This window comes from Podarcis muralis, chromosome 10 (genome assembly GCF_964188315.1).
Source record: "Podarcis muralis chromosome 10, rPodMur119.hap1.1, whole genome shotgun sequence".
Classification (NCBI taxonomy): Eukaryota; Metazoa; Chordata; class Lepidosauria; order Squamata; family Lacertidae; genus Podarcis; species Podarcis muralis.
Window position 1 is genome coordinate 1,048,076 of NC_135664.1, and position 15,690 is coordinate 1,063,765.

Here is a 15,690-nt window from a genome sequence, read left to right on the forward strand (position 1 = left end):
GCATGCACCACTCTGGCAAGACAGTCTGCAGGCAGATCGGATCTCAGTCTGCATACCAGATGAAGCTGGTAAACAGCTGCTCTGGACACAGAATTGACCTGCATCTCCATGGACAGCTGCAAGTCCAAAAGGACTCCCAGGCTGCGCACCTGGTCCTTCAGGGGCACAGTTGCCCCATTCAGGACTAGGGAGTCCTCCACACCTGCCCGCCTCCTGTCCCCCCAAAACAGTACTTCTGCCTTGTCAGGATTCAACATCAATCTGTTAGCCGCCATCCAACCTCCAACCGCCTCCAGGCACTCACAGAGGACCTTCACTGGTTCTGATTTGAAAGAGAGGTAGAGCTGGGTATCATCCGCATGAACACTAATGAACATCCAGCCCAAACCCCCTGATGATCTCTCCCAGCGGCTGCATGTAGATAACAAGAAGCATCAGAGAGCATCAGAGAGAGGATGGAACCCTGAGGCACCCCACAAGTGAGAGCCCACGGGTCCAAACACTCATCCCCCAATACCACTTTCTGGACACGGCTCAGGAGGAAGTAGCAGAACCACTGTATAACAGTGCCCCAGCCCCTCTAGACAATCCAGAAAGATGTCGTGGTCAATGGTGTCAAAAGCCGCTGAGAACTCCAGCAGAACTAAGAAACAGCTTTCACCTTTGTCCCTGGCCTGTCAGAGTTCATTGACCAGTGCAACCAAGCCAGTGTCAGTCCCATGATGAAGCCTGAATCCTGATTGGAAGGCATCCAAATGGCCCGCATCCTCCAGATGTGCCTGTAGTTGTTCAGCAACCACCTGCTTAATCACCTTGCCCAAGAATGGAAGATTTGAGACTGGGCAATAGTTGGCCATATTGGCTGGGTCTAAAGATGTTTTTTTAAGAAGCGGTTTAATAACTGCCTCTTTCAGTGTGGCTGGGAAGGCTCGCTCACAGAGGGAAGCATTCACCACCCTCAGAGCCCATCGCCCAGTCCTTCTTGGCTTGCTTTTATGAGCCAGGATGGGCAAGGATCAAGGAGACAGGTGGTCAGTTTCACTTGTCCAAGCAACCTGTCCACATCCTCGGAGGTAACAGGTTGGAACTGACCCCGTGCAACTTGAATGGACAGGACTCTAGCACATTCCCACCCGGGCCCTGCTCCTATGGTAGAGTCTACCTCTTTCCAAATCTGAGCAACTTTATCTGCAAAAAACTGCAAAATCATTGCAGGAGATCTTGGGGTCCATACCATGTCTATAACACAGGTGGTTCTGTTACATTGTGAACCACCTGAAGGAGTCTCCTGCTGCTGTTTTCTGCAGATGCAATAGAGGCAGTGAAGAAGGTCCTCTTCGCTGTCATTATCGCCACTTGGTAGGCTTGACATTGAGCTCTAACCCGCGTCTGGTCAGATTCAGAATGAGTTTTCCAATAATCACTTTATCTATAAAGTTGGCTGTTTGTCTCTTTTCCATTCATCTTGGGCCATTAAAAAACTAAGGTAGTAGGGTATACAAATAATCTGTTCAATTTCAAGCCTCAACTCAAAGAAAAGGGAAGGGCGAACACATTTGGGCTGCAAGCACATTCCTAGGCCTACTTTGTCCATTTCATTATGGAGTTTAAAACCCTGAAATTAAACTGTGATATGCTTTTCTTTCCATTGGCTCATTTGAGATCTGTAGAACCACCAAACTGGGCATGGGGATCCTTTGCTGAAACAGAAACAGCTCTAACTGCCAGTGTAGTAGCTTCCATGATGCAATGCTTCTCCTGGTCAAAAGCTGCTTGTCTGGTGGGGTGGAGCCCCATCACTAATGTCCCAGTGGCTGTATCACTGCTACTTACTGGGAAGCAAAGGAGCCAGGGAGGTCAGCGCAGTGCAGGCACACTTGTGGAGTCAATCCAGTGCTTCTGCTGGTGTGCCCTCACCATGCCAACTTCACCACTTCACCTCTCTCTGTCCTGGTAAACAGCAGCAACATAACTACCAGGAAGCTAGCATTACAGCTTCACCCCACCAGGTCAAGGTTTTTTGGGGGGCAGTTGGAGATAATATGTGGTGTTGGGGGGGAAATGTGAACGGTTGATAATGTGGAGTTGGAAAAACTTGGGAGGACAAATGGTCACGCTAAACGTATGTGATTATTAAGCACTTAAATGCAGGGACAGCATGTACACAAATTATAGAAAAGTGGAATGCATTCAGTTTCCATACTTAAACCAAACTTCAATTTGGCCAGAACCTCCAGTTCTTCATCTCCATCTCTGAGCAGTAATGCTTTGTCACCTCCTTGTAAATACCCTTAAAATAGTTCTATTTTTGTACCTGTTAGTTAATAAACTAAGGCAGATTAATAAATGAATCATCAGTAGATAAGAACTATTGACTCTTATAGCCTTAAAAAAACAACCACAAATTAGTGTGGGGTGTCTGATAGGGAATTTGTGCAGTTGGAAAATCCGCTTAATAAAACCTCTGCGCTATGCATGCTCCACCAGTGTGTGCAGTGGTAACCCCCATGTAAAATGAAGATTGACTATATATAAAGAGGGGGGATAATATGGTAATAATATGGTTAATATTGTATTCTAAATGTTTTCCTGGTGTGATATTCTAAAGAGATATGGTTCAGATGATTGAAGCATAGCAATTTTTGTCCACTCCCCCAGCTTTGTAACAAGATTGTATTTTTGGTGAGCTTTGTTGGGAATCGAGGCACATTTACTCGTGGATACAGAGCAGTCATCATGGATATGGCCTTCCTCTACCACGTTGCCTATGTCCTTGTCTGCATGCTGGGACTCTGTGTGCATGAATTCTTTTACAGCTTCCTGGTGAGTATATCTCTGGAGTGTGGCTGTTTTGCCAAAATGAAAAATACAACTCATTTGATTCATGTTAGATCTCAATCCTGGTGTTCTGACACTATTTGTATGACGCTTGTGTTTGTCCACATATGTTGGTCATTAGTCACGACCATATTGCATTTTTAGATGTACAATTCAATCATCTTAGGATGATTGACACCATGAAGGATGTGTTTCTTATTGGTTTGTGTGGGTAAAAAAGATGTACATATTTTAATACCATTGATTAATAGCAATAGTAGTGATGCAAGTTTAAAGAACATCATTCTTTAAACTGACGTTCCCTCTTCCTTCTTTAAACAAGAACTTAAAACCATGTTCTACTTATTTGTATTATTCACCTCTGTTTGCAGAATGTACTTTTTTGTGGAATACAACACATGCATTGAAGGCATCTCTGCAGATGCTTGGAAATGAAGCCATAATATTAGATCGTATCACTTTTATCATTAAGGAAGGTGAGGCTGCCATCTCAGGCAGCAGATCTAGAGCATTGTTCATGGTGACAGAGGAGGAGATGGACAGATCTGATGCATGAGCATCAGTTCCATGCTCATGAAACAGGAAACCTTTAGCTGCATGGTAACAGATTTGCCTACTAGGCAAGTAGGCAAAGTGCCATTGAAATGAAAGGGTACTGAGCCCGTGTGTAGTAATATGTATTTGAATTGGATTTGGGCAGAGTACCTCACAAAGTATTTGTGAAGATAAAATGGAGGGGGGGGGGGTAAGTGTGTATGTCACTTTGAGTTCCTTGGATAATAGAATCATAGAACAGGGACTCTGAGGATCATATATTCAAACCCCCTGCAATGCAGGAATATATAGCTGTCCCATATGGGGATTGAACCTGCAACGTTGGTGTTATCAACCAACTGAGCTATCCAGTGCACAGATGGGATATAAATTTAATAATAAATAAACATACAATATTAGTGAATGCCATTTGGGTTTTCTACCTGAGTAGCCAAAATGTTTTGAGCCAGCCTTATGTCTTTATCCCTTAGTATAGAGGTTTTCAACCTTTTGGAGTCCATGGCTCACTTGACCAACCACATTCTTTCTGCAGCTCACCTGTGGAATACAGGGAAATCCCTACTTACTTGGGAGTTCCATCCCAGGCCACCGCGCCCATCACCAGGACACCTCCCCTTCCTTCCTTGGCTTTGAAGGTTGCTGAGGAGCTCCATTTTGCTGTGTTATAACACTCATAGGGTCTGAACACATTTGTTCCTGCTCGCAGTTGACCCATCCCATACATCCCTGGTGCATCCATCAGTGCTGTAGCAACATTGGCAGATTTTTAAAGCTTTTGCCATGGTCTAGTTTGCTGCATGGGTCGCGGGTGGTGCTGTGGGTAAAACCTCAGCGCCTAGGACTTGCCGATCGCATGGTCGGCGGTTCGAATCCCCGCGGCGGGTTGCGCTCCCGTCGCTCGGTCCCAGTGCCTGCCAACCTAGCAGTTTGAAAGCACCACCGGGTGCAAGTAGGTAGATAAATAGGGACCGCTTACCAGCGGAAAGGTAAACGGCGTTCCGTGTGCTGCGCTGGCTCGCCAGATGCAGCTTGTCACGCTGGCCACGTGACCCGGAAGTGTCTGCGGACAGCGCTGGCTCCCGGCCTATAGAGTGAGATGAGCGCACAACCCTAGAGTCTGTCAAGACTGGCCCGTACGGGCAGGGGTACCTTTACCTCTAACTTTAGTTTGCTGCATAAGAGTAGGTAGTTACAGGAGGCAGTCAATGAGACTGGTGGAGCTGCAGCATTTTTAAGTTGCTTCTTCTGTTACCATGCAGCTAAAGGCTTCCTGTTTCACTTTGACTATCTTCATTTTAAGTATTGATGATTCACCCATAATACTGGATTTGTTAATAATCATAGTTATTGCATTACTAGTTATTACATGATTAAAGCACCTGTACTCAGGTGGAGTTCTTTTAAAATATTTTTTCTAAGGTGTTCATATGGTGTGTCTATCCAGTCCCATTTTTTTCTTCCACTTTTTAAACTTGTGCGCCTAGGACCTCTTTGTGATGGATTGCAATGATATTCTCCATACTGTTTTGTTGTCCCATTATAACAGAGAGCCATACAGAAGGTGGTTACTTGCTGGTTTAAGTATTTCTGTCCAACTGCTTCCAATATTCAAGAGAGCTAAGAACAAGCAGTCATCCGCATAAAACAACAACAACAACAAAAACTATACAAAATAATCCTACAGGTGTTAAGATTGCTTTAATATCATTAACATAAAGCAATTTGTATGCCATGGAAAAATCTTAATGCTTTAGGATTAGTTATGTGAATTGACAGAAAGTGGTGTCTTGGGCCAGCTCTGGACAATGCCCGCTGAAATCATTGTGCTGCTTATTCCTCTAATGCAGTGGTTTTTAAGTTCATGCAAAGCACTGAGCTATCTGTTAGTCCCCTGCATTACTCAGTCAGAAATGAGAGTGCATCCTACAACACACTCAGCAGACACGTGGCTGCACATAGGCAGGGAGGATAGATCTTGGTGGGCAACCTGCCTTTCACAGAAGCTTGTCCTGCATTACTGATTTTCTCATTGAGAAATCTGTAAGTTTTTAATTGATCCTGGGATCCCCCAGATCAGAGTTTGAAAATGTCTGCACTATTGCATTACTTGAGTTCAGGTGGCAATCACTTTAAGGAGCTCTGCTGATCACTTTTCTGTTTTATGTTGCCCCCCCCCCAGTTATTTGACTTGGTGTACAGAGAGGAGACGTTACTGAATGTAATAAAAAGTGTTACGCGGAACGGACGCTCCATTATTTTGACTGCAGTATTAGCACTCATCCTTGTGTATCTCTTCTCCATTGTTGGGTTCTTGTTCTTGAAAGATGACTTCATCATGGAGGTGGAAAGAACACCTATCACAGGTATTGCTCCTACTAGCAAAACTTGTTTCCACTGTAGTGTATTATTAATTCCAGATAGGATCCATCTCCATTCCAGTGACAACAGAATATTAGATAGATAATGGAGTCTTATTTGGGTAGTATCATTTTGTGAACTTTGCTCCTTCAAATCCTTTCTTTTCAGCACAGATTCATCATTTGTGATGCATAAGGCAAAATAGGTGTTTGATCAAATAAAGCTGATATATACGTCGTTTACTCACTTTAGAAATGTTAAATTAGTGTTTTACTCAACTCCATACATATTTATAAATGAGAATCAAACAATGTTTTCATCCTTGAAACTCTTTAAATATTCTGGATTTAAAAAGATGATGCCTCAGCTCAGTGTCCTCCTTGTCATTCTTTGTGAATACTTTAATGATTTTTTAAAATTGATGTTATTTTCATATCTGACAGTTGTTTCTAGCTTTGAATATATTTCATCCTAACTAGATGGAGTTCTGTTTGATGTCAGTTCTGTAATTTAGGCAGAAGCAACAGTAAAATGCCTGTGATATATTGTAAATGTGAAACCCTGATCTCTTCATTACTGCCAGTGCTTTAGTCTTCTTCCTCAACAGTCTTCTTTCATTGTTTCTTCTGACACTAAGTGAGAGATTTGGTGACTTGTGGGTTTTATCATGGCCAGAACACACAATTATTTGGGAGTTCAAATGTTATTTACATAATTGTTGTTAAGTAAAACAAAGGTAGAGATATATCTCAAGCTGTCTCGTACAAATTAATAAAGCAACAAAAGACTTTTATCCACAGATTTTGCAATGTATTTAAATTTAGGTCCTTGATCAAGTGAGTATATCTGAAACCGAAATTTGGTTCCAAAATGTGAAATTGTCAGCCTATTTCTGTCTTAATTTTTAATGTGTCTGCTGATACCCTGAACATATATTTTTGCAACAAATCATTCCATTGCCAACATTTTGTTCTTTGTTCTCTCAGAAAGTGGCACTGTTCCTACCACAAGATTAACAGCAATGATGGATACATGTTCAAAGGAGAACTGTAGTACTACAATACCAGCTTTAAAATTAGGTTGGTAGAATGCTCACAAAACATTTTCTGTTTTTCCCTGAGCAAGTATCTGCTGCTTAGTTAGACCAAAATGAGATTATATGCAGAACACATAGTTGCCCCTAAAAGCAGCCACCATGTGTATCCTCCTCTCCTCTGCCCTGTCTCTGCATAATGTCCAGGGGGAAAAAAAAGGGTATTACATAATCACAAGGAGAGTTTCTCTGTCAGTGCATCATTTCATTAGCTTGAAGGGATGGGGGAAATTCTCAACACAATGGTGTTATGTCAGGCATTTTATTCTACCACTCATTACTGAAAGTGGAGGTGTTTGTCTGCCAGTTTGGCAGCAACCACATGTTCTCTACATTTGTCTAGTTCTGCCATTAGTCAAAAGCTTAGTGGAGTCCTGTATCATGTACATACATGTGTTCCATCCACAGATGAAGAACCAGATGAGGATGGGATTGAGAGGACATGTGACACTCTACTAATGTGTATTGTGACAGTTCTGAACCAGGGCCTGAGAAATGGTGGTGGAGTGGGTGATGTGCTCCGAAAGCCTTCTAAAGATGTAAGCATTTTGTATGATGTAGCTTCATGCTCATGCATGCTAGATAGATAGACAGACAGATGCCTTTCGATTTTATTTGGAGTGTTTTAAAGGGAGTGCCTTGATCCCATTCCTTGCTTTGGCTGGATAATACCCATATTCACTTAATAGATTTTCATGTCACCAAGCTAATTCATCAGTGTAAACCAAACCAGATGCAACAGAACAACCATGGGTAGTTGTGGGGTGGGGTTTATTTTTTAATGTGGAAATATAATACATATTTCCCGCTGCATCAACATAAAATGAACAGGATGTAATTGCTTGGCATGAATGGATGCTCTGAAAACACAGATGATCCAAAGTAAATGTTTCTCAGCTGGGTGCAAATTGACATCACGTAGAAACATTATTGTCATTTCAGGAACCCCTCTTTGCTGCTCGAGTTGTCTATGATCTCCTGTTTTATTTCATTGTCATCATTATTGTCCTGAACCTAATTTTTGGAGTCATAATCGATACATTTGCAGATCTCCGAAGTGAAAAACAAAAAAAAGAGGAAATCTTGAAGACAACCTGTTTCATTTGTGGTATGTGTTAGCGAGCTATTAAATTGGGTGAGGGGAAAGCAGTGTTAAAGAGTTTTATTTAAGCTTATTCCTTTCCGATAGTAAACCAAATGGCAGTCAAAATGTCACATCGATGTTCACTTGCTCTAGAACCTAAGTTAGTCTTGTGTTGTCATTGCTACTAATAACTTATGTTCGGGTGCTTTCAGTTATTACCTGATTAATCCAGTATGAAGGGTCTGTGGTCTGGTTCTCCAAACAACATGTATGTAACTGAATTATTTCAGACCTGTTTACGTACAAGCTGTGCACGCCAACCCCACCTACCCACCCCCACCAACCCCAACCCCTTTGGCAAGCCCTGCTTTACACCTCATCAACCCCTTGCCCAAACCATCACAGTTTGCCCAGTCCAGATAAGATAGAGGCGTTACATGTTCTCAGGTCCAAAAGGTAAGGAGATGACCTGTTCCAGACAAGGTTGCACTTCCTTTGAAGGAGCAGATTATTAACAGTGATACTTTTGGAACCAGCACTATCACTGGAGGTCCAGAGGGGTTTGGTGACTAAGATTGGCTGTTTCCAGCTACAGCTGGCTCACTAGTTATGGACCCTTTTAAGACAGAGATGATGGCCACTGTTCTCCGTGGTCTTGCAACCTTCAAATTGCAATGCCAATGAAGATGCTTTGGAAACTTCAGCGGAACCAGAATGCAGTGGAAAGGTTACTGGCTGGGGTGATCTCTAGAACCCAAATAACTCCTATTCTAAATCAACTGCACTGGGTGCCAGTTTATTTCTGAGCCCAATTCAGGTTGCTCACATTGGTATTTGAAGCCCCACATGATGTGGGCCACAAATATCTGAAAGACTTCCTCCTTTCCCAGAGACTACCCTGGGTGTTAAGGTTGGGAATTCAAGGAGTGGCAAAGAGCTCAGCAGAGGACTTTCTCTGTGGTAGCTCCTACAGAGATGTGTCTAGAATCATCATTATTCAGCTTTTGCAATATGCTGCAGATGCACCTTTTTACCCTTACCCTTGACAGTTAAAAAATATTTTTGTAGGCTTCTTGAAAAGTGTAAATTTACCTGATGAGTTGGTTGGTTTGTTGTGTGGTTTTTTTAAAAAAAGTATTCTGGTGGTGTTTTAACTTTACCTTGGCAGGTAATAAATCTTAGAAATAAGTAGGGTCATTGGCAAGCTAGTCTGCATGGAACACTTGAACACACAAGACAGGTATATGGAAGTCTCAGTTATGCTTATATTAGAATTTTTAGGTTGAAATACTGTGGAAGCCAGGGATGCAGATGGTGCTGTGGGTTAAACCGCAGAGCCTAGGACTTGCCGATCAGAAGGTCGGCAGTTGCTCCTGTTGCTCGGTTCCTGCTCCTGCCAACCTAGCAGTTTGAAAGCACGTCAGAAGTGCAAGTAGATAAATAGGTACCGCTCTGGCGGGAAGGTAAACGGCGTTTCCATGCCCTGCTCTGTTTCGCCAGAAAGTGGCTTAGTCATGCTGGCCACATAACCCGGAAGCTGTACGCTGGCTCCCTCGGCCAATAAAGCGAGATGAGCGCCGCAACCCCAGAGTTGGTCACAACTGGACCTAATGGTCAGGGGTCCCTTTACCTTTTTACTGTGGAAGCCAAAAAGTGGAGTGCTTGAGTCTTCCTAGAGATGGGCAAACTTTCCCCATCTTGTTTCTGAATTGGCTTGTTCTTTCCAGCATTTTCAGAGAATTCTTATTAAGAGTTATCTGAAGTCTTTGAAAGTTCTGGCTCATTTCAAATACTTAGCAGCCCTCTATTGGTGAAGGCCCAGCACACAGCTCCCACTTTCACAAAATCATTGTTGCTGAAAGGTAAGTTTCAGGGGATGAGGACGAAGGGAAAGGGGATATTTGGCAAAGATCCCAACATTTATAATCCTGGCTGAAATTCAAAGGGATTTTCATTCGGATCATAAAACATTTGCTGTTTCCCAGGTCACCAACCTAAGTCCTGAAACTCAACATCATCACTTGTTCGTCATCATCTATTGTTATAGAAGCTATTCCTCTGAGAAATTGGATAGTGAGCATTTGGGCAGCCTGGTAGATTTTATCTTCATTTCCATCCCCTTTATTTTAGATTTCTTTCTTATTGTACATCATCTGGAGCCTTTTCTTTTTTCTTTTTGCAAAGACGGAAAACAAATACTAGAAATAAATATCATATCTGATATATGCCTTAATAAAATTGTTGGTCTTGAAGACTCTGCTTTTACACTCTGTGTGTGTGTGTGTGTGTGTGTGTGTGTGTGTGTGTTTGTGTGTGTGGTAGTTTTTTTAAAAAAGAACTTGTAATTAAGACAAGTGTTGACAAGATGATGGAACTGATGAAATATTTTTGGTGTGTGTCTCCTTTTTTGCAGGGCTTGAGCGAGACAAATTTGATAATAAGACAGTTTCCTTTGAGGAGCACATAAAGGCAGAACACAACATGTGGCACTATTTATACTTCATAGTTCTGGTCAGAGTGAAAGACCCAACAGAATACACTGGTCCCGAAAGTTATGTGGCTCAAATGATTGTGGTGAGTCACTTTTATATAAGTCTTACTTCAGAGAGGTGGGCCTTTCAGGTGTTGCTTGCCTAGCACCATAATTACATATTTTAGGCACCAAGTGCAAAACGTCCTCTTTACCCAGGCCTTTTAATGTGGGGGGACGGATGGTTATTATTAATTTTTCCTGTGATAGTTTTATTGGATTTCATTATTATGATATGTAAATTATGTTTTATCGTTGTACACTGCCCTTGGATCTTCAGATAAAGGGCGGTATATACATTGAATAAACAACAACAACCACAAGAACTGTGAGAAGCCACCAACTGTATAGTTACAAAGGTATTTAAATGCATTTGCAGTAACCCAAGGCAAAGGCCCAGCACTGGGCATAATGAAAATATGAAGGCAAAGTTCACAGTTACCCTCAGGCTCCTGCACTCTCATACTCAGTATGCTTATCCAGTTTGTAAGTTTCCTTTTTTTTTGTCCTGAATCACTGGCTGATGTTTCATAAAAGAGAAAAATGCCCACTGCCAAGCAACAGTACAAAGAAAGAATAGAGGTCTCCACATCTGCAATGCATAGAACTATTCCAATAGTATGATGTGCAAAAATGACAACAGCATGAAACTGAGTTTGGTAGCCTGTGAAAGCTGTCCAGACATTTTGAAGTCACTCTGTGTGCAAGCCTCATTGTCCCAAGGATGCAGCTATTTGGAGGTAGGAGACTTGGGAACTCCCAAGATACAGCTGCTGTTTTTCTGACACACTTCATGCAGATAAATTGTAGTTGTAAAGGTCAGACCTTTCTTTTTCCTTGCGTTTCAGCCCCCCCACCCCCACCCCGAGAGATCTGTAAAAGCCTTGAAGGGTAAGAAACTGTGTTAGACTTGGTGCACATGGAGGCAGTTAGACTCATGTACATCATCTTGATCTTTTATTGCTTGATTTGTCAATTCTTAACTTGACTTAAGGGGCCTTAGCATAGTGATTGAGCCCATACTTTGCATGCAAAAGTTGCCTGGTTACGGTGCCTGGCATCTCCTGCTAAGAGGACTGCAGGTTGCAGGTGATGGGAAAGATCCCTTTGTGCCTGAGGCCCTGGAGAGTCACTACAGATCAGTCAAGAGTATACAATACTGAGCTGCCTGGACAAATTATCTGATCAGGAAGAAGGCAGTGTCCTAGGTTCCTAACCTAGCTGTATCTAAGACCTTCACCAATGGGCAACATCTTCACAAGCATATTTTTCATGGATCCCTTTAAAACATGCAAGTGGTGAACAGAAAAGATTAAACACCAGCACTGGATTAAGACAAAAATTAATATTGGGGGCAAATCTAGCATAATTTTGAATCTTGTATCATTCCCTGGAGAATATTTGGCTAAATGGCTTCCCCTGCCATTTTATCACCTGCAGATTTTGGTCACAAATGTGAATCAATTTTAATATTGTTTAGTAGCACTTTCACATTATTGAAGGAAGCATTGGGCTTTTATTCTTCCTCACTTCACCCACCCTTTCTTTCATTATTTCAATGTGAACTAACAGTAGTAATTCATTAAGTGTATCTCTAGTGCCCGCAGTTGGAAATTACTGGTGCAATGCACTAATGCACGGGGAGGCAAACTAAAGCCCATTGGCCAAATCTGGCCCAATCGCCTTCTAAATCTGGCCTGTGGACGGTCCGGGAATCAGCGTGTTTTTACATGAGTAGAATGTGTCCTTTTATTTAAAATGAATCTCTGGGTTATTTGTGCGGCATGGGAATTCATCCCCCCCCCCAAAAAAAAGATATACTCCCCCCCCCCCCCAAGGTCTGAGGGATAGTGGACTGGCCCCCTGCTGAAAAAGTTTTCTGACCCCTGCACTAATGTACTTTTCATTAGTGCTAATGGTGGGATCTCTGGAGTTGAGCCCCTAAAATATAAACAAAGTCACAAAGGCCTCTATGTACTCCATGCTTTGAGTATAAAAAACCAATTTTGGAAGTTGAATGACTTAAAATGTTGGCAGTAGATTGCTGGGTTTTATTTGATACTCTCCCTGGAATGAGCCATGTTGTGGAATATATTGTTTGAGTGGGAATGCTGTACTAAACTAAGTCCAGTTTAAAGAGAAGCACATGGTATTAGCTTTTTAAAAGTGGTGGATGGATTCTTCAGCCCAGCTTCATGGTCTGCATCAGAAATAATTTGAGGATACCAGATTCTGCTGCTCTGTGCACATAGGACATTCCCTCCACTGAGTCTCCCAGGCCACTGGTTCCTTCCTTTTCCCTTGCCTGGATCCTGCAGCATTGAGGTGCCATGTGTCCTGGCCTCCTTCACCTTGCCACGAATGGGCAGCTGTAAGAAAAGTGTCGACATCATCACAATGGTGCAGAGAGCTCAGCAGCTGGGATGGGGATCTGCTCTGAAATGTGTAAGCTGCTTGCCAGGGTGGGGGAACTCTGGCAACTTGGTAGTCAGAAAAGCAGGTGAGGCTGTGGGAGCAGGGATGCCAGGGACCAGCCTAGCCGGTGGCAGCTGCAGCACCACTTGCGCCAACTGCAGGCTAGAGAGTGGCTGGGCTGGCAGCATTAGTGGCTGCATTGGCATAGCCCCATTCCTACGCACATTTACTTGGCGATAATTGCCACCGTCTCCCGAAGAAGTAAGTTGAGATGAAGGGACTTGAGGCAGGAATGCGGAGGGACCGTCCACCACATCAGCAAGACCACAAAAGATACAAAAAAATGGGGTGGAGGGAGTTCGCACTAACATTGCCAGAGCTTTCTTTTCCCCCTCCTCATTCTTTGCTCCTCCAAAATGCAGATGAGGATAGACCCAGTCCTAGCAGTGAAAAGGAAAGTGTCTTCTGTTTGTGCCCTTGACAGCTTGCTCATTTTCCATTAATAGCACCACAAATCAGAAGCGATGGGCAGTTTTATTTGGCCATGCTCCCCGCTCCCTCTCATAAAGTGCTTAGTCACCTCCATGGTGCCAAAGCATGTGTGTGCATCAATGTGAAGTCACGTCATGACATCATGTGATGTGGCGCACACGTGCTGGGCACCCATAATCTGGGGCCCAAGTTGGCGCTACTGTCTCTGTCAATGCCACCGTTGTTAGTCCTATTTTATTTATTATTATTTTTTAATCCATTTTTAAAAATTAATTTTACACATTTCATATCAAAGACTACAAATAAAATAAAGACTAAAATGATGGTTAAAAATCTGGAGAGGAATGCGATAGAGCAATTAGAACAGAAGTGTGGAATTAAAGTAGCAAAAAAAGTAAAATACCTAGGGATCTGGTTAACAATGAAAAATATTAATTTAATTAGTGACAATTATACCTCAATATGGAAAGAAATTGAAAGAGACCTGGATATATGGAATAGATTAAAGCTGTCCTGGACCGGGAGAATGGCAGAGATTAAAATGAATATTCTTCCAAAGATGTTATATCTCTTTCAAACGATCCCTGTGATTAAGGAGTCATCTCAGTTTAAGGATTGGCAAAAAACCCTATCAAGATTTATTTGGCAAGAAGAGACCAAGGATCAAATTTCAATTATTAACAGACCAGAAGGAAAAAGGAGGGTTTTCAGTACCAAATTTGAAACTATATTATGAAGCATCCTGTTTATGTTGGATTAAGGAATGGATCATCTTGGAAAACACGGACTTGTTGGATTTGGAAGGGTACAATAATAGATATGGATGGCATTCTTATTTGTGGCATAACAAGGTGAAAGTCCATAAAGGTTTCATGAATCATATTTTTAGAGGTGCCCTGTATGAATTTTGGGGGAAAAATAAAAATTTACTAGAAAGAAACACACCCTGGTGGCTATCACCGATAGATATATTAACAACAAAAAAACTGAATATGGAAGGAAAGAGAATAACATATGAAGATATATTAGTAAAAATGGAGAGTGGATGGAAAACCAAAACATACGAAGAATTAAAAGATGGGTTAACAGGGTGGTTACAATACTATCGGGTAAATGGATTATGGAATGAGAATAAAAAAATAGGATTTAGTGAGAAAAAATCTAAATTCCAAATAGAAATTTTGGAAGGAAGAACAAAACTTTTATCCAAGATGTACAATTTCCTGTTGGAATGGGATACCAAGGGCGAGTTAATAAAAGAAGTGATGGTAAAGTGGGCAATTGATTTTTTTTGTTTGTTTGTTTTTTAAAAAAAAGATATTTATTGTCATTTTCACAAATTTTATAAAACATAAAAATCAAAAACACAAAAAAAGAAAAACAAAAATACATACAAAAAAGCAAAAAACCACATGTATAACTTCATTCCCTTATGTTCATGAAACTTACTTTCCCGACCTCCCCATACCTCTCCTTACTGCATTCCATTCTCTAATTAATTCTCTTCAACAAATCCTTCCCATAATTTCTATTAAATTTTTAAGCTTTCTTTTCATATTTACATAGTAATTACAGCTAGTAACCCCTTAATTTCAGAATCAACATCGTCTTAACATTCAACAATTTTACAGTATTTCTTAAGATAGTCTTTAAATTTCTTCCAATCTTCTTCCGCCGTCTCTTTCCCCTGGTCTCGGATTCTGCCAGTCATCTCTGCCAGTCCCATATGGGCAATTGATTTTGGTTACAACATAGAATACGATAAATGGGTAGATTTATGGATGAAATTTACAGCATGTTCCACTTTAAGGGAAAACCTGGAAAAAATGATGTACCGGTGGTATGTTACCCCGGTCAAATTGGCGAAAATGTACAAAATGGGTAACAAAGCCTGTTGGAAATGTAAACGTAAGGATGGGGATCTCTACCATATGTGGTGGGTATGTGACAAAATGAATTTTTTTTGGGATCTAATATATAATGAACTTAAGAAACTTTTTAGGTACACTTTCCTGAAAAAAACCGGAGACATTCTTATTAGGGATAATAGGGGACGAAATAAAAAAGGAGGATCATACATTATTCCAATACGCTGTGGTGGCAGCTAGGGTTCTTGTAGCCCCAAAATGGAAGTCACCGGAGATCCCAACAGTTATGGAATGGCAGGCTAATTTTTTTGAATATACGGAATTAGCGAAAATGACATATAAAATCCGACACCAAAAAGGGGCAAAGTTCGTAGAAGAATGGGGTAAATTTGTAACATATATAGGAATCAACTGTAGAAGTTTAAGAACTACAGCAGGGTTAACATAACTCTTGTGA

At 41.6% G+C, this 15,690-nt stretch overlaps 1 protein-coding gene across 11 annotated transcripts in view; it reads left to right on the top strand.

The window, feature by feature from the left end:
• The window catches only part of ITPR2 (inositol 1,4,5-trisphosphate receptor type 2), a 364,184-nt gene that overhangs the window by 331,297 nt on the left and 17,197 nt on the right, over window positions 1–15,690 (top strand). For 9 of the 11 annotated variants that reach the window (XM_077935647.1, XM_077935646.1, XM_077935643.1 and 6 more), the window contains 6 exons: window positions 2,659–2,823; window positions 5,573–5,756; window positions 6,738–6,830; window positions 7,253–7,383; window positions 7,787–7,952; window positions 10,342–10,502. In XM_077935647.1, the coding sequence (XP_077791773.1) occupies window positions 2,659–2,823; window positions 5,573–5,756; window positions 6,738–6,830; window positions 7,253–7,383; window positions 7,787–7,952; window positions 10,342–10,502 (900 nt within the window). Of the gene's footprint in view, window positions 1–2,658; window positions 2,824–5,572; window positions 5,757–6,737; window positions 6,831–7,252; window positions 7,384–7,786; window positions 7,953–10,341; window positions 10,503–10,995; window positions 11,199–15,690 lie in introns of those variants that run through there. The other 2 variants (XR_013394522.1, XR_013394523.1) reach the window with 2 other exon arrangements.